At 40.6% G+C, this 19,684-nt stretch overlaps 1 protein-coding gene across 2 annotated transcripts; it reads right to left on the bottom strand.

Moving 5' to 3' along the window:
• Positions 1 to 2,026: 2,026 nt before the first annotated feature.
• Positions 2,027 to 19,439, bottom strand: LOC135471286 (fibropellin-1-like). 2 transcript variants are annotated; one of them, XM_064750459.1, is made up of 10 exons: positions 19,095 to 19,439; positions 15,779 to 15,942; positions 14,781 to 14,907; positions 14,364 to 14,494; positions 13,709 to 13,863; positions 7,179 to 9,266; positions 4,993 to 5,152; positions 4,265 to 4,451; positions 3,161 to 3,252; positions 2,027 to 2,896 (listed from the first exon to the last, which is right to left on the bottom strand). In XM_064750459.1, the coding sequence occupies exons 1-10, from the start codon at positions 19,149 to 19,151 to the stop codon at positions 2,692 to 2,694; spliced, it is 3,366 nt and encodes a 1,121-aa protein (XP_064606529.1). In that variant the 5' UTR covers positions 19,152 to 19,439; the 3' UTR covers positions 2,027 to 2,691. The 2 variants fall into 2 exon arrangements, with proteins under 2 accessions (XP_064606529.1, XP_064606537.1); XM_064750467.1 differs by having other exon boundaries at positions 19,191 to 19,439.
• Between the last annotated feature and the right edge of the window lie 245 nt (positions 19,440 to 19,684).

The following is a 19,684-nucleotide window of genomic DNA, read 5'->3' as shown; positions in this document are numbered from 1 at the left end:
ATTAAAAATGTGGTCATAAGACAGAAGTTAAACATTTCTTGGACTACGTTTGTGTTTATAACTAGGCCTTCTTCATTAAATGCATTTCCCATCAGTCTGGGGTGAAATTATATATTGGCATCATTTGATGCTCGTGGCTTATACTTCCATGCTTGTAGTTTTAGGGGAAACGCTTACAACCAGGTCCACTCATGTCATGTTCTGAAAAGCCAATTAATCAATCGATCGATCACTGGTGGTATCGGCACAGTTGTGCGACGTGGGCAAGGGATAAGTGGGAATTTATAAAGACCTTTCATGAAAATAGGCGAGGAAAGACTGTTGAACTTTTGAGAAACCATTAAACCAATGGCATTTAAGTGCCAAAACAGACACGATCTATATTACAGCCTACATATGTAAAGATAGACATGTTCCAGGACACCGTAACGGTGATACTCAGGGTACTTCGGTGAAAATACAGGCAAACCAGAGGATCCAATCGATACCTAAGAATATATTTGTTGTATAAATTTGTTAACATCCCAGTTCGTCGAATGGATAAGGGTTTTTTTTTTTTTGATATGAGAACATGCTCATTACAGCACACACGTCGCTCTCTACATTCACTTTACATCACTGCCAACACTAGCAAATTTTGTACAAAAATCTAGCACAACGCCGAGGTCATTGGGGTCACGGTGATGAGGCAGGAAGTGGTGTCATGAAATACAGAAACTTTGTCTCGATCTTTGTTTCTAGCAAAGCCTCATACACTTTCATTCTCTCTATCAGAAGTATGCACAACAGTATGAATCTTAGCAACACCGGACACAATATTATAAATGATTGCTGATTAAATATTTCCGAATTTCCGAAAACAAGTCCAGGATGTTGAACCTATAATGAATATTTGTTTCCCTGATAACGGTCGAATATAATTTTAAATCGTTGTGTTCATTCTAAATTTGGTGTTTATTTCCTTAAATACGACCAAGCACCTCCCGAAACACAGCACAAGCCATTGTGCGTGTTATCTTGTCGGAAGTTTGCGTGTTGTTTTCCATCTCAGTCACTTCCGCCAGGAGTACAGCCTCTATATGCACCAACGAAGCTTAGTACGCTTATCCCGATTTAAACAAACCTTGTGACAAACTTGAAAAGTACTCTGTAATTCATCGAAGCGACTTAAATCTGGGACTGATATTAGCCCGAGCTTAAATTAAACCAGGTCTGAAACCACAAGAATATTTAATCCCAAGACGGGGTAGGTTTAAACTTGAGATTTAGCAATTACACGCATATCCCTAAACTGGAAGGATGGACTATTGGGAAGCTCTCGATGCACCGGACGGGACATATAATTCTAGATCATTCTAACCTATACAAACAGTTAGGTTTGACAAATCTAATGTCAAAGGGATTTAAGAAAGGTGTTTTCAACGATGAGAGTGGGTCTTCATAATTCCTAGACAGTCAGATATCTTTCTAGCTTTTCCATGGCTATTCCTTTTTTTGCCTCGATTTTTTGCTTTCGTCGACCGCACGGTGTCTTGTTTTATGGTGCCCCTGTCTGACTTATTTTATCCTGTGGTAGGAATCCATGCATGGACGCTCTTTCTTGTGATAACGTTTTGTGACGCTTGTCCTCCATGATCTTTATGACATATCTTTATCAAATCCAGTATGTTTAATTGTTTTTAACGCCATATACTCCAGGCCTTTCATTTATATGATCGCGCTCCGTTTACGATTAGAAGACAAAAAAGGAGTGCTTAGAGTAATCCTCCCACATTTGGAAAGTTATACGAGGAAACTGACGTTTCCCCTTTTGGGGAGACAAAGAGGCCATACACCGGTGAACTGATGTAAAAAATAAACATGAGAGCATGATCGAACACTTGTCGCCGCCATATGCCAAGGCCTCGGTCGGGAACAATGGAAGAATAACAGGAAAAAACTTGAAAAAACAACAACACTGATAGAAAATATCATGCAACTAGATTGACAAGGCGTGTGGATGTACACTGATAAAAGAGTGAAGGGTTTATATACTTCTGTATAAGTCTAGAAATCCAACAGTATTTCCAAATATCTTCACCATTTTATTACAAAATTGAGACAGTGTAAAAATTTATACAAAACATACATCTTATTGTACGTGCTATAGTTATATAGCCTACAGGTGAGCATCAGATAGCTTGATGGATTCGTAGAATCAGTGATCCCTCTCTGTAGAGGTAAGATGAAAAAAATTGTATTTGATATTTTACATACGTATAGGCCCTCGTGTGTCATATATTCAAAATATTAGCTGTACAAATCATTTATCTGAAAATAAACTAAAACACACACACACTGCAAGAAAAGCATTGCAAGATTAACAGGTGGAAACAAATATTCTCGAAGAATGGGCTAAACTACTGAACAAAGCCTTGTTGAAGTGAAACAAACTTAAGGAGAGTCTTTCATAATTCTGGAATTATATACTTGTAGGTTAAGTACATACACTGTAATGAAGGCGGAGTCTTTTGTAAAGAAAACCCAATCCAAGGTAGGCATGGAGCCACTGTTGCAGATCAGTTCTGCAGGATAAATCAACAGTTGCAAGACTTGTACAAAATGTTACCACATTCACGTGTTACATCGAAAAAAATAAACATGGCGCTAAGAACCCGCTCAGCTTCGAAAGCTTTTTGAACTGCTGAATATTCATGAGGTGGAAACCTCTTCATCGGTCAGCCCACACTCGGCAGGTGGCAAAAAGTCGATGGGTGGAGATTCCATGTCTGAGAACTGGTAACATCTGTTCTGATGGAATATTACAAATGGCTGTTCCATGAAGTCCCCTATAGCGGCCGAGTTAATGGAAACTGTATCTGACTTCGGAACTTCCAAAAGCTCTTTCTTATTAGCTCTGTTAAACAAATACAAAAACAACAACAAAATGACAGATTATTCGAAGGACTGATTTCATGATTCAGTGGTGTTTAAATCCATTTGTTTCACAGATGGAAATTCTCTGTTACAGATGTAAGATTTAAATCCGTTAGTTCAAACACTATGTAAAAATCAATCTGTTAATAAATTAAATATTGACCTACTGTCAATTAAATATTCACCTGTTCATTGTTAAACTTAAGTTTCGATTATTTTTCCACAGAAAATACAGGTAAATTACCTTCTCTTGGCCATCATGATTAAGATACCGACAACAGCCAGAGCGACCAGGCCACCAACAATACCAATGGCGATGTAGATGCTGGACGAGTCCTGCAGTGGTAGAAAATCCAGAGGGCAATGTAGAGAACATACACTGTCTGTTGGTGCTTATTAAGATATTTAACAACGACAGTTAAGAGTCAGGGTTGATCACGGTCACGGCGCCTTGGATAAATGTACCTTTACTCTTTGTATCCTGAGAGGTGGTAAACTATAAATAGTGACTATATTTTGAAACTGTTGCGCAGGAACCTAATAACAGTTGGCACAGTGTACATCTAAACGTTGAACATAGGAGGCAGTAATTACTTCTGGAGGTGGATCGCCATCAGGTATGGATGGGGGACTTGTCAAAGATCCATAGCCAGCAATGTGAGGTACAAACACGAGAAAGTAATTTATGCAACACTAGTACGGGTATGCGCTTTGGGTGTTGTTACCTTGTGTCATTTATGTCATTATTCGTTTGTTTGTTGCCAGTTAACAGGCCATTTTAGTCTTCAGCTATATGGTTTGTATTTATTTATTTGTTTATTTATTCATTTGTTTATTTATTTATTTGTTTATTTATTTATTTATCTATTTGAATAGTGTTAAGCCTCCTATACTGACGGATTCTAGGTACTTGGTATGGACATGTTGGAAATTGCTTAAGCATTGACAAAGGTGTTTTTCGGTTCAATTCAGAAAATGGGGCCTCCTTGGAGAGAGGATACACCTACAGAATGGTTGCCCATTGCTATACTTGCATGGAAGCGATCACGACTGTTGGCAGAGGTGCCATGTTTCAGGTCTATCCTGAAAAGCCTAGATCCTGTGTCAAGACATACAGTATTGCTTTGTTGGAGGTTGGACAAGGCGGATGTCTTCATGTAGGCCTACGCTTATTGATGATAGAAAGCTTCAGGTGGACATAAATTTGGGCTAATATGGGCATAAACAAGATACCCATGTTACTCATGTCGCCTGGATCACGATAAATAGTAAGCTGAGGCTGTTGTAAACATTGCGAGTTCGGTATATTAAAACATTCTGGAGGACACAAGCCGAATCAATCATGTACCTGCTTCTTGGAGACATTTTCGGCTTGTTGGTGTCCTGCCTGGGGCATGAGATCGCCTGTGTACAGTTTCCGGCTCATGGTACTGGCTACACCGAGGGAGAGGCTGTCTAACAGGTGGAGAAGTTCGGCGGCTGTTAGGCTGGTGCTACTGACCGACACTCTGACATTAACAGCTGTTAGCAGGACCCTATAAAGGAAGTAATACAGTAACTACATATATTCTGTGACAAGCAACAGAGCAATGTGTAGATGAATGGTAAATATTCAGTAACAGCACAGAGCAGCAAAATATTCTCGTAATTTCTCTGATTTTTTCAGAGAAAAGGCAGTTGTTCTTGTTGTGTGAGACTGAAGAAAATCTGAATTATTGGTACTATACGCGGAAGAGAAGTGTGTTGAGTCTGCATAAAGAGTGCATTAACAAGGATTATCAACAGCAATAAAACCAGTGAAACAGAGTCAGTTTTTATAAACTCAGTAGGTTTTGTAACACGTTGTAACACTCCAGTTTAATGTCATCGTGTGAGTAATCGGCATATTCCCATCTTCTATGATTTGGAAACAGCAAATATTAGGCTAAAATATATTCGGCTATTTCAGCAGAAATGCAGAAATATGCAAATATACGAAACAATATACACAAAGACTTGATATATTCATCACCACGAGGAAGCAAAATTAAAACCACACATTAAAACATGGCTAACTGTTGTTCATTCTACTCTCACCCGTCAGTGCCATGAGCCAGGGCTGTACCCATGACCTGGACATGGAGGGAAGCAGGTGACAGTCCTCCTGTATTTATCAACTCGTCATATATGTAATCCTGTACTCCCGTCAGTGTCGGGACCTTCCCTTCCACGGTCATAGTCCAGTTGACGCTTACATCTGCACAAAGGTAAAAGAAAGAAAGAAAGTAAAAAAACACAACAAGTGCTCATCATGGCATGAAATTATAATATACTTTAAAAGGTGTCAACAATACGGTCACTGTCAGTTCACATCCAGCTCATATCGGCTTCCTCTCCAGGCCTCTGAATGTTAAATCCACCTTGGATAAGCTACCACATTCGCCGAACAGGCGAGGAATACAGTCTCACGCGTTGGATGTTTGTTTCTGTATACCTACGGGGTCGCGGGCTTGAAAACATAGCACGCTTTGGTTAAGAACCGATATTAATTCAAGGAGAGTTGTCCATATTTCTCTTCATAGTGATGAATTCGTGATACCAGCGTGTTGTGTCTGACATTTCGTCTCGAAGATGATTATTTCCACTGGCCCTTCCAGCTGGTGAAAATATTGCTCTTCTCCACGAATTATCAAGTTGTTTACCCATGCAACACGCTGGTAAAACTTACAGTACATGTAGGAATAAATACTTTGACCCATCCAGGCAGAGTACATTAAACAAAAATAAAATAAAATAAAGAAGACAAAAGTTTATGTTCTAGACAAAGAAAGCCGATAGTTTGAGGGAGATGTGAAGCAAGCCATATGGGTGAAAGCTAGAAACCCCTCCCTGAACAGGAATGGCGACCTGCGTTTTAGGCTTTCACCCACATGGAACAAAAACATCAACAAACTAAACAACACTCAGAAAACTTAAACTGGTTCCTCCTTGAGCTCTAATTGGACACTACCCACCCTATTTTTAAAAGGTTTATGCCCTTGTTATAATTTTTACTCACTGATTGTTAGTATACATATATATATACTGTGTCTGTACTTTCACCCCATTCTCTGTTGAAGACACTGTGATAAGTGTCGCAACATAAGAAATTGTTTAAATATATATCCAGTTGACCAATACAGTTTAATACAGTACATGCACTTTAACAATGGGACCACTACGTCCAGGAGGAGATGTTAACTTTATGTATGGAGGAAACTCTTTTGGGGTTTTAACGTTTGGCTTCTTGGATCGTAACCTGAGTTTCTTCCTCCAGACCTTTGACTTATTTATGTTATTTTATTTATTTGATTGGTGTTTTACGCCGTACTCAAAAATACTTCACTTATCGACGGTGGCCAGGATTATGGTGGAAAGAAACCGGGCAGAGCTCGGGGGAAACCCACGACCATCCGCAGATTGCTGCAGACCTTCCCCATATAGCCAGCATGAGCTGGACTTGAACTCATAGTGACATAGCAAGCTTCTGGGACATTGCGGCGCGCTGGCGTGCTACCTTCTCGGCCACGCCCCCGTCGACCAGGTGGTGGATAGCCATTAATTTGTCTATGTTGCACAACGATATGGCATATGGTCTTTAGCGAACAATATCTGGGGCACCTTTTGCAGAAAAGACACCCTGGATGTTCAGTCATGCAAACTGTTGGCAAAATGGAATATTTTTCAAAAAAAAATAACAGAAAACGCAAAACGTTTTGTGCTTCTTGACCCAGATAACATGGCGGACTGTCTATAAAATATATTGATAAAGGTTAGAAATTTGGATTGTCCTCAGTCGGCATTTTTGAGAACACATTCAGATATGGTACACTGTGGATGTGTTTAAAGTCAAAAGGACTTTTTATCATTCAACATTTTATCATTCCATCTTCCTCCTCGGTGGCCTAAGTCGGGAGGCCTTGGATCAAACCCGGGACGGGTCATAACGAAAGATTTTTAAAATGGTGCGGTACTTGTTTCTGCCTCGCTTGGCGCTCAGCACTGAGAGGTTAGATCCAGAAAACAGGACTGGTTGACCCAGTGTCAGTGTGATGTGTCTGGGTGGAGTGTCATGTGTGGGACCTTTCGCATGATACTCCAGTGACTCGCCCTGCCACAAAAAGACACAGTATATGTATACATGCCTAATAACGCCTCGTCGTCCTATGACGTAAATACCACGGCATACACATATACAACCAAATATTTCACTAGCTGTCACTGCGTCTGGCTATAATGCTCACCTGGAGATATTGGCGAAGATGTCGTGTCATTTACTGTGACATCAGCCATTGTGGTGGTATGAGGCAAGGGCAGGAGCTTGCCCATATCGGTGTTATTGTGATACGATGGAGGTCTTGGCCCTGTACTCTGCTCCACAGTCTCACAATGCGATCCGGTAAATCCTGGTGGACACAGACAGTGATGTGAACTGTTGCCTTGTACTGTCCCTCCGTTTTGACACACAACAGCAGCGATGTCATTCACACTTATCTCACAGTGGATGCCATCGTACCCATTTGGACATTGGCAATAAACAGAATCGGGGCTGTCAGTACACTGTCCCCCATTCTGACAGTACGTGTCAGTACATCGGCCAAATGTTGTCTCACAGTTTTCCCCGTTGAAACCATACGCACATAAGCATGTATATTCGTCAACACCGTCCACGCAAGTGCCTCCATTATGGCAAATAATTCTATCGCAGTCATTGACATTAATCTCACAATGTGTACCCCGAAATCCCTTACCACATAAGCACTGGTATCCATCTATTCCGTCTTCACACGTTCCACGATTTTTGCAAATAACCACCGCGCAATCGTCTATGTTCACTTCGCAGTGTGTCCCGCTATAGCCTGCCGAGCATAAACACATGTATCCATTGGTTAAGTCTTGGCACGTTCCACCATGTTGGCAGCTGATTCCCACACAGTCATCGACGTTGTCCTCACAGTTGACGCCCTTGAAGGCACCCGTGCACAGACACGTGTATCCATCTATTCCGTCAACACACGTGCCGCCATTCTCACATCTGATTCCAATACAATCATCTATATTTCTTTCACAAAGTGTTCCGCTAAACCCTTCGCTGCATATACATCTATATCCATTTATTCCGTCCATGCACGTTCCACCGTGTTGACATTCAACACCTAAACATTCGTTGATGTTAACTTCACAATAAGGCCCGGTGTATCCAGGTGTACATATACACCTATATCCGTTCACTCTGTCAATACAAGTTCCACCGTGTTGACATTCGATGCCTGAACATTCGTCTATATTAACTCCACAATGCAGCCCGGTATATCCAGGTATGCATGTACACGTGTATCCGTTTACTTTGTCAATACAAGTTCCACCGTGTTGACATTCGACGCCCCAACATTCGTCTATATTAACATCACAATGCAGCCCGGTATATCCAGGTGTGCATGTACACGTGTATCCGTTTATTTTGTCAATACAACTTCCACCGTGTTGACATTCGACGCCTGAACATTCGTCTATATTAACTTTACAATGCAGCCCGGTATATCCAGGTGTGCATGCACACGTGTATCCGATTATTTTGTCAATACAAGTTCCACCGTGTTGACATTTGACGCCTGAACATTCGTCTATATTAACTCCACAATGCAGCCCGGTATATCCAGGTGTGCATGTACACCTATATTCGTTTACTCTGTCAATACAAGTTCCACCGTGTTGACATTCAACGCCTGAACATTCGTCTATATTAACTCCACAATGCAGCCCGGTATATCCAGGTGTGCATATACACCTATATCCGTTTACTCTGTCAATACAACTTCCACCGTGTTGACATTCGACGCCTGAACAGTCGTCTATATTAACTCCACAATGCAGCCCGGTATATCCAGGTGTGCAAGTGCACGTGTATCCGTTTACTCTGTCAATACAAGTTCCACCGTGTTGACATTCGACGCCTGGACATTCGTCTATATTAACTCCACAATGCAGCCCGGTATATCCAGGTGTGCAAGTGCACGTGTATCCATCCACTTCGTCCACACACGTTCCACCGTGATCACAATATACCCCAGCACAGTCGTCAACATTGATCTCACACCGTGGCCCAGAAAAACCATGCGCACAAGAGCAATCGTAGCGCTGTATGCGATCTATACACGTCGCACCGTTCTCACACTGATGATTCGCACAATCGTTGATATTCAGCTGACAGTTGTCCCCCGTGTACCCCGGCTGACAATGGCACGTGTACGTATTTATTTCGTGTTGGCACACACCACCATTCTGGCATGGGTCAGACCTGCACTCATCAATGTCTGTCTGGCAATCAGGTCCTGTAAAAACACAAGAGAATCAATGCTACACTCTTTAATCGTGAAATCCTATCAAGACGTTGCCTTCAAGCTTCTACTGTAATGCTAGAAATCTTTTTTCGATTCCCCCTCATTGCCTTTTGTGAGTATTCGGCGGTGGTTTCGTCAAGGAATTGAACTCAAAACGATTTGTCTAATATTTGGGAAATGGCAGACAATACTGGGAATGTCTCCAAAAGCTAGATTAAGACTAAACAAACATTTTAGTTCACACGTTTTAATGACGTTTTCACCTTGTTTGTTTGTTTATTCGCCAATATAATATACGAAACATAAGATTCTTATAAACATGCAGAAACATACTGGCGGAAATAAAGCTCCATGGAGCTTGCTCTATCCCATTAACATACAATTTGCATATATAATACAGGCATGTGAACTGTGGTGATCATAAACATCGTGATTATCTGTTCCTGTGAACAAAGTAAATAAGTAAATAATATATACAGGTGCTTATAGTAACGACTATTAAGTATATTATTGTGTGTTAGACTAAACGGAGAAGAAGTGCTGCAGCATATACGATTTCAGTTCAGATTTGAATAAGGAAATTGACTGAATATTGCGTAAGTATGAAGGGAGTTTTGTTCCATTCCCGAGGGCCAGCTACTTTAGGTGAACGATAGGACAGATTGCTTTTAAAGGGGATTCGATACAGATCTAATGGCCAACGTGTTGTGCCATAGTGACGTGCGTCAACGTTTTTAATAATGTAATTATTAAAGCTAGGTGGTAATACTTCGGGGTGATAAAAAAATGTCTGCATTATCATATTAGTAAAGAAAATGTTTAATTCAGATAAGGGCAGAATTTTAAGAGTACAAAAAAGTGGATTTGTGTGTTCTAGGGACCTAGACATAGTCACAGCTGGAATAGCACGTTTTTGTAATATTTGCAGAGGTTGCCAGTGAGACTTATATGTGTTTGCCCACAAATATTCCCGTACGAAAAGTAAGGGTGGATCAAGAATAATAAAGGATAAAAAGCGTTTTTTTATTCACCGAGTCCTTAATGTTGTTTAGTATACCTAGATTCCTCGAGACCTTTTTACGAATACAATCTATGTGTGGCGTCCAATTTAGCTTTCCGTTAAACATAAAACCAAGAAATTTGAACTCCCTGACTCGTTTAACCTCTGTCCCAGAAATAGTCAAGCAACAGCAATTTGTGGTCTATGTCTACTCGTCTATGTCTAACATATACTTTGTTTTGTTAGCATATAGAGAAAGGCGGTTTGCACAGAACCAAGTGTTCAGCTTTCCTAGCTCGTAAGATAATAGCCTCATCAACATTTTCACAGGAATAAGTTGTGGTAGTATCGTCTGCAAAAAGTATTATATTTAGGAGGTCTGTTACTTTTGGTATTTATATATAATAAGAATAGGATTGGTCCCAGAATCGACCCTTGAGGCACACCACATGTAACGTCTGTGGATTCAAACAAGACAAAGCTGAAGTATGTAGATTGTGTACGGTTTGACAGGTAGCTACCCAGTCAGTCCTTTGACAGGTCCCGGAAGCCATAGATATCTACTTTTAAAAGAAGAATGTTATGATTGACAGTGTCAAAAGCCTTTGATAAGTCAGAAAGGTAGCCACAGTATAATTCTTGTACTCTCTAGCGGTTATAAGTTTGTCATATAATGAGTAGGCGGCGTACTGGGTGGAATGATTCCTTCTGAAACCACGCTGATTAATATCAATTATGTTATATGACTCGAGATAATCAATGATAGAATTGGTAGCAAGTTTTTCTAATATTTTGCTTAGACATGGAAGAATAGATATTGGTCTATAGTTTTCTAATAGGTCGTGTCTACCAGCTTTGTAAACCGGGAACACTTTTGCTCTTTTTAGAATATCGGGGACGACGCCTGATGAGAAGGACAGATTAATGATGTGGGCTAGAGGAGCCGATATATAGTCAAAAACAAGTTTCACAATAGATATATGGATACCATCTAGCCCAGTAGCACATTAGATTTCAAGGATTTTAGAGCATTAAAAGATGTCTGTTGGTAAGAAAGGAAAAAATACTTTCATTAGGATTTCCAAGATAATCTGAAAAAATTTTCTCCACTGAAGGTATACTAGACTCAACATTTGAGGCCAAAGAGCTAAAATATTCTTTGAAACCCTCAGCTATTTCAGTTTTATCTCTTGACTTGCGCCCCTCAATTTCAAAACACGAGGGTAAGTGATCCTTGTTTTTCTAGTTCATCAATTCGTTTAAAGTTTTCCACGTGTTTTTGATGACATTGTTATACTTGTTCAACTTGTTTTCAAAATATTTTTTTCTTGCCACGCGAAGAGTGGAATTTATCCGATTTCTGTACATTCTATATTGTTTTCGCGCTCGATCAGTTTTATTTATTAGTTGCTGACGGCAGAGTCTATTTTTCTCATTGATCGATATCAGGATGCTGTTGGTTACCCACGGTTTGATTATTTTTTGTTTATTTACGCTGATCGTAGTTAATGGGAAATATTCATTATACAGTGAACTAAACTTTTCAAGGAATACAGCCATTGCTATGTTTACATCAGTAGTTTCTTGATAAACACAATCCCAGTTTACATTTTGAATTCGACGGGAAAATGTGTCATTGTTAGCAATGGGGAATTTGCGAAAGCTTGTTTCGTGTACGTGTGATTTTTGTTTATATTTGACTTTTAGAATATGGAATGTGGGAAAATGATCTGTGATGTCAGTTAGGAGAAAATTAGTAAAAATATTGTCGATTAAAGTGTCAGAGCAGGATTGGACCATTGTCGGCTTGGTTATTTGTGGAAAGAAAAAGAGTGAGGTCATGATTTCTAGGAAATTTTTAGACTGTTGTTGGTGGTCAGTTTTAAGGAGATTAATGTTAATGTCACCCATGATTACGTAATTTTTTTTTTCTCTTTGGCAGATTTGTACGGTTGATAATAGATGGGCATTAAATTCAGCTATATCCGTACCAGGAGGGGAATACACGATTCCAATGAGGTAGACCTTGCCAGAAAGCTCAATTTCCACGAAAAAAAGTCTCACAGCTGCCATCATCTTTTAAAAAACTTAGGTTTTCCCTTACCGCGCATGAGTCTATGGTGCTCTTAATGTATAAAGCTAACCCACCGCCCTTCCTTTCTGAGCGCATCGAAGAAAAGCATTTATAGCCGGGCAATTCGGAAAGAGTTGATGTAGATGGGTTAAGCCAACAAACTTACCTAAGGAATAGTGGACAGTGTGCTAAATTATATGTGGAAGGGTACCACAAAAATCATGACTATGCCTTTAATAATTCTTATTATGATATACCAAAGAGATGACAGTAAATTTCATTTTAAGGCATGTTTTACATTTTGTAATAACCTCTCTAGTTCATATATTTTTTCTGTCAGTGTTCCTGAATATTCAGAAATGACGTCATATGTGAACATACTGGGAAAGCGGAGCCAGCTTAGTGCGCTATAATTTGGGCTGTGCTGGCAAAAAAATTGCTTTCACAGCTATCTGTTGACCACTGCAGGCTCCTTAACTTCCTTACTGGCCACTGGGGGCCTTAGGAAACTGTAGTTTAAAGGCAATACCAAAGAAGAATGAATGCTTGAGAATGCTTGGGGTTTAACGTCGTACTTAGCAGTTTTCTGAGGACGAGAAGTCATTTGATTTTTTTTTTTTTTTTTTTTTTTGATTGGTGTTTTACGCCGTACTCAAGAATATTTCACTTATACGACGGCGGCCAGCATTATGGTGGGTGGAAACCGGGCAGAGCCCGGGGGAAACCCACGACCATCCGCAGGTTGCTGGCAAACCTTCCCACGTACGGCCGGAGAGGAAGGCAGCATGAGCTGGTCTTGAACTCACAGCGACCGCATTGGTGAGAGGCTTCTGGGTCATTACGCTGCGCTAGCGCGCTAACCGACTGAGCCACGGAGGCCCCAGAAGTCATTTGATATGTGTACATATACGGTGTTTTCTTGTGGCAGGGCGAGTCCATGGCGCCAAAGTACGGCCGCCACTGAAGTATCATGCCGAAGACACAAGACATGACACCCCACTCAGTCACATTATACTGACACCGGGTCAACCAGTCCTGTTTCCTTGCTCTAACCTCTCAGTGCTGAGCGCCAAGAGAGGCAGTTACAAGTACCATATTTAAAGTTTTTGGTATGACCCGACCCGAGGTTGATCCCGGGATCTCCCGACGGGGTTGAAGGAATGACGTCACGAAGCATAATATACTCTACCACGAATGTATTTTGATACAACAGAAATAATCCCGACAAAAGCAAATTTGTTATGGAACCATAGTTGGTATGAACGATTACGGCTTAACGCCATGCACTTTGGCAACGCAACATTACAGCCATTTATCGTGGCGTATATAAGAGCTTAGTTGGTTTGACGTCTAACTCACCTGTAAAGCCCGGCACACATTTACATATTGCTGTTCTGCTCAGTGATGTGCAAGAGCCACCATTGTGACATGTCGTGTCGCGACAGTAGTCATACACAGAACAGCTGTGGCCACTCCAGCCCGGGTCACAGATGAAGGTCACCTTGATGGTCAGTCTGCAGGGTCAGAGAGACGATAGGGTAGCATACATTACACCATCAGTACAAAGTGCAGCATTTACAGTTACTGGGTAATTGTATACTTCCATTTTTCATATTCTTCTATTTAAAGTTAACCGCGTAAAATCATAATTTATTCTGGGATATCCGGCACACGTGAACTAGTACCTAACACCTAGTACAAAAACTGGGGGACTCCGTGGCTCAGTTGGTTAGCGCGCTAGCGCAGCGCAATGACCCAGGAGTCTTTCACCAATGTGGTCGCTGTGAGTTCAAGTCCACCTCATGCTGGCTTCCTCTCCGGCCGTACGTGGGAAGATCTTCAGCAACCTGCGGATGGTCGTGGGTTTCCCCCGGGCTCTGCCCGGTTTCCACCCACCATAATGTTGGTCGCCGTCGTATAAATGAAATATATTTGAGCACGGCGTAAAACACCAATCAAATAAATAAATAAATAGTACAAAAACTGAAGTTGATTGTAAGAGACTTTTACTCACGTCACTCTATTTTGCAGTGTGATTTGGTGGTCACCGGGAGCTGGGAAATAAATGTACTTCTCTAGGTCATCTATATGATCGTCATTGTTGTCATCTTCGTCGTACACGGTAATCTTGATTCGGATGCCAGCCTGAAGACAAAGCATGAAAGATATAAATGTTCTGAAGATATCTGCGTAAATATCTACAGTCCGATTTATAATTTCTTCAACACAGTAACCCTCCAACGATATGCTTATTCTGCGGCTGGATAGGATTTTCACTTTTATCTGCGTATTTCTTACAACTTGCAAAGAGTTTTGACTAGTAATGCGTTAAAAAGACGTACATATCCTATTACTGACGAAAGATTAATAAAATCTAGATACTGATTTCGTTCTTTCTTTTTTAGAGATTTCCAACTTGAGTTGGTCTTACCCCTACTTTGGTTGATGGAACACGCATTGGATTAGCTACTCCCCCAATGGTCCTGCCGAAAGAGGCATGAAGGGTATTTTGAAGGGCGCCAGTAATTTTGTTCAACAGTCCACATGGTTTTGCTGTGCTGTGTGTGGCAGAAAAAAGTGCACAGCCTTTAAGCAACATTGAGAGTATGTGGCATTCCATTGCATCAGGTGGTAATTTGTCCAACATTTGTGCAGGCTGATGAACACACTCGCTGGTCAGATGGTATAACGGAATATGGCGGGAGCCCATTAGAGCTTTACTCATGAGGTCAGGAATGCTGACTGGGCTTAGAACCAAGGATTTATCATGCAGGTGTACAAGTGAAATATTTTAACGTTCGACGTTAAAGACCTGTAGTAATTAGATTTTATTTTTTAATTTATTTATTATTTTTTCAGAGTAAATCATACATAAACATGTTATATGCAAACTGTACGGTTGAGATACAGTAAAGTCATCGATGATAACAGCTCTTGGTGCTACATGGTTAGTATTATTAGCAATCATAAAGACGTGGTGACCACAAAAAGCTTCGAACGCACCAACTATAAGTTATATAGGACCACATTCGTTTCCTTAGTATTTATGTAGTAAGCTTGCCAACTTCAACCCCAGAAATATATATCTCTAACTTTCGCCTGGTACCATGTCATACCACCACAGTCAGCTTGCACCTTTCTCAAGCTTCATCACTAATATTGTTTTGAGCTGTTCTTGCTGAAACTGAGGTCATAACATTTTTTCACCTAAGTAACCTCCAGCGTGGTGGGTGGTAACACTTAACAAAAAGTTTTCAGTTCTATCCAAAAGAAAATTCTGATATCATTTTAAATAGGTGCAACTAACATTGCAGGAATCTATAGTGTATCAACAATTCATAATGTCGGTCTGGCAGTATTATCCTATCAGTGCCCCTTCAGCCTTCAGCGCTGCGTCAATTCCACCAATTGCGCATGTGTTATCTTTACCTTTTGGGCAATGCCTCCACACAAACTCGGAACCAGGGATCACATTCACTTGTGGGTCGGATCCACGACGAGAAGGACTCACAGAAATTCCCATTAGAGCCTTTCCCTGACGAGTGGCCGTACCTCACAAACAGAATCTCAAAGCTTCCACTAGGTTCGATGTTCTGTAAAAATGAAACGCATTACAGTCACAAGGCCTCAGCTTGCATAACCAAAGAACAGAGTAGACCCTACACGAACAGACACGCTGTACGCTACAGCAATAACATGTTCTTCCGGCTGCATTTCCATGAAGAGAGTTATGGCCAAAGTTGACCCTGGATCACAATTCCAGTTTATCGCCCTAAAAGGTTAAATTGTGAAAAATTTGTCTTCACATCGCACGTGTTATGTTTTCACAATTTTCGTCTTCGTGAGTAGAAATGGTTTTAAGCGTTAATGGAGAAGAAAACTTAAAAACATGACACTATAGGCTGAAAAGAGCACATTTTTTTCTATCTGGTGGTGCCTGCTGCATTTGCGATTTTTCCTCGCCACACACGTAAATGTAAACGTCATGTCAGACATTCCTATGCCATTCGTAGTCCGTAAAGGGCATTCAAAGTCGATAAACGCAACATCCATTTCCAAAACAACGTTTAACACTAGCTCCCAAAGACAACGTTATGTAAGAAATTATACAAATGGGAAATAAAGCCGATAACACACAAGAGAGAAGCGGTCATCAGTTTTCAATGATGCCGGGCAGACAGTGGATATTCTAGGCATGAATTCCATATCAAAGTTCAAATTCGTAGCAACAGCCTGAATACGGCAAAGCTGGCATAAATCGCTGAGTCCATAACAAAACTGCCGGCTTTTTTCGTGTCCACTCGGAACCTACGTTCACCTTTCCGGTTTCCCGATCGTCAAGCGGAAAACGAACTGTACTGTTCGCTACCTTCTGGGAAGAAGCGTTCTACCCCACAGCGGATGTTGGCGCTGACTTTATTTATAATTTATCAACCTGAGGTACATATTAGAGTGTTTTTTATGGCATGCACCTGCGAGGAAATGCATACTCTTTTCAATGTTATTTGACTGATATTTAAATTTTCTTCTCCTTTAAGTTTTTCTCAAGGCTCAGCTATCAGTCCGTAAATTAAGTAGCAGTCAGTCGTGTCGTCATCAGTCATGGCTGTCAGAACAACTCTTTGCACAGAATTCAGATACCTAATGGGGAGAACTAAACTGGTCAGGCATTTTCCAGTCATTTCATCGATGAGATCTCTTTCGTAGATTTCTCCACCGATGATATCTCTCAAAAATGATTTTTTTCATTTGGCATAACTTGCTTCATTTTCCCTAAAGCCATAGTCTTTGTGTTGCTTTTCATGTGTTTTTTAACTTTGCAACATACAATTTAAGAGAAAACATCAGATTATGATAAACCTATCGGATTTTTTACTGAATAATGAAAAAGTGTCTCAGTATATTTAGATTGTTTTTCTAAATCATAATCAGTGCCGATATGTTTCAAGAAACAGCTTAATAAATAAGGCGTTTCACTTGAATGCACCGACTTTTGATCGATAAATTCACGGATTCAAATTAAGGAGAGTATGGCTGGGTGTTTAGTGAGCTCGGGGTTTTTCTTTGAGGGCAGTCACCGTGTGAGAGACCTGGTACGGCATTAAATGATTTTAATCTATGTATCAGTAATCACAGTAATGTGCATACGCCGCAGCGGTACAAAGTTTAAAATTTCAACAATAATTATCCTCTTACATTTAATAACGATTGTAGAAATGTATGGAAGATACTAATTTAATCTAATTTAAAACTTCGCCAAAAAAAAAAAATGGAATGTAAAGGACTACAACATGTAGACAGTAAAACCAGAGCAGCGCGACAGACCGATAGTTGGTAAATGGTCACATGCTACGCGCATACCTGGTGAAATACGGCCTCTTGCCAATTCTTTGTGATTGTTAAAGCCATTGCTTAAATTTTGAAGACCTTAACAGGGTGTTTACAACAGGAAGAGCCCAGGTTTAACAGCTTAATGGGGATTCTGGGTGACTGTTTGTATATACAGGGGCCTCTATATCTTTTATCGCTAACGGTTATCTAAGATACAGTTTGGAATAGAGCTCTGAGTATCATTTACAAGAAGGGGGGGGGGGGTTACTTAAGCGACATTTCTAACATTCACTGGTGATATCGTAAGTCCATATGTTGTGTGAACGCTGCACGAATAGCGTCTTCATCCAAGGTGCCTGTGGATGTTGTATTATTTCGTCAGTTAGGTTGTTTTGAGTCATAGACAGGGCCATCTAACCCAGTTTGTATTGGAGGCTGGGGCAACGTAGCAGGTTGGGCTGTACTGTGACTTTAACGACTTCTTTCATGCTTGGGTAAAAACTCCGTCAGATTAAAACCACATACAGTTTCAATTAATCCAGATGTCGCGTCCTTCAAAGTTCCGTTAAGGTTTTTCTCAATGAGTTATACACAGTTCAACCTCTGCAAGATTTTGTCCCATGCCAGATTTACCGGATTTATACGCATCTCTATGCACAGTTGTTATCGTTAATGCTATATACTGGACCCTTTTGGAACAGTTCTAAACTTGCATATTTTGCTTCAGAACAGATACATAGGGGTCTGTGTATGTTGTTCATCAGGCCATATACCATGTATACTTCCCAGGCCAGGGCCCAGTTTCACAAAGATGTCGTACATATACGATAATTGCACATAAAGTATTTATTTATTATGTTGGGAGGAAACCGGGCAGAGCCCGGAGGAAACCCACGACCATCTTCAGGTGGCTGACAGACCTTCCCACGTACGGCCGGAGAGCGCACATAAAGTACAATGGTACGGTAATATAGCGACGCACAAAATATCGTACGTCACATGTACGATAAAAAAAATGTGGTACGCCGCTTTGTGAGACTGGGCTCAGAAGACCCCCCAAATGAGGAATTTTTGGAAAAATACATGAGAACATGGAAGTCAAATTCTGCACCAAATTTATCAAGCCATAAAACCTGCTAGATTCACGAATAAAGGAATGGATGATTATGGCTAAAGGACTGGTACAATGCGGATGTATCCGTCAGTATTGTATATGCGTACTGTCATGCATGCTGAGGCGATTGACATGCAAATTAAGGGCGTCAACTTCATCATCATATCCTAAGTAATACATGCTTACCAAAGCCTATGTCTGGTTTGAACAAACGTTTACAATCAATAATACATCAGCTCTTTTCCTTTTCCCTCTGACTGTGACAGCAAAAAGGGTTCAAAAGTAAAGAATATATTTTACCTTCGCCAAACTCAGTATTATTCCAATTCGCAGAGAGTTCCACATAAGCATCCGCATTGTACCAGCTAGTTGGGTCCACTCAGGCTGATTATTTACCTCTAAATCAGAAGGCCTCAACGTTTCATCCAAACTAAAGCAGCTTCAAGGACCACTCTTAAAGTACTACCGGAGAGAGTCGAGTTCGGAGTGCGCAGGCAGTTATAAAGCTGAGAGAACAATGTCAGGCAATTTAACCTTTACCAGCTGGAAATACCAGCAGTTTCTGGTTTCACTATGGCATAGAGCAATGATAGTCAACAGCGTGGCCCTCAAGCGGTGTCATTAGAGCGTTACAAAAACACTTATATACCGTTAACCGTGGCGATATAACACGTTCGCAATTTAAACTCTCCTGCTCCAAGGTCCATTTGCGTCCTTTGTTGTTCAGAAGTAGAAAACTGTCTACCAAAACCGGAACTAGAGCTTGACATTTATAAATTGTTGCAGCGTCCTATAACGAAAGTGATTTATTGATTTGTTTGATCACTCTTAAGTCGCCAAATTTTTTACATAACCACAGCTTAATTGATTTATCTTTACAATTCTTAGGT

The sequence above is a fragment of the Liolophura sinensis genome, chromosome 1 (assembly GCF_032854445.1).
Source record: "Liolophura sinensis isolate JHLJ2023 chromosome 1, CUHK_Ljap_v2, whole genome shotgun sequence".
Lineage (NCBI taxonomy): Eukaryota > Metazoa > Mollusca > Polyplacophora > Chitonida > Chitonidae > Liolophura > Liolophura sinensis.
Note: the sequence above shows the minus strand (reverse complement) of the source record. Positions and strands in the feature narration are given on the sequence as shown.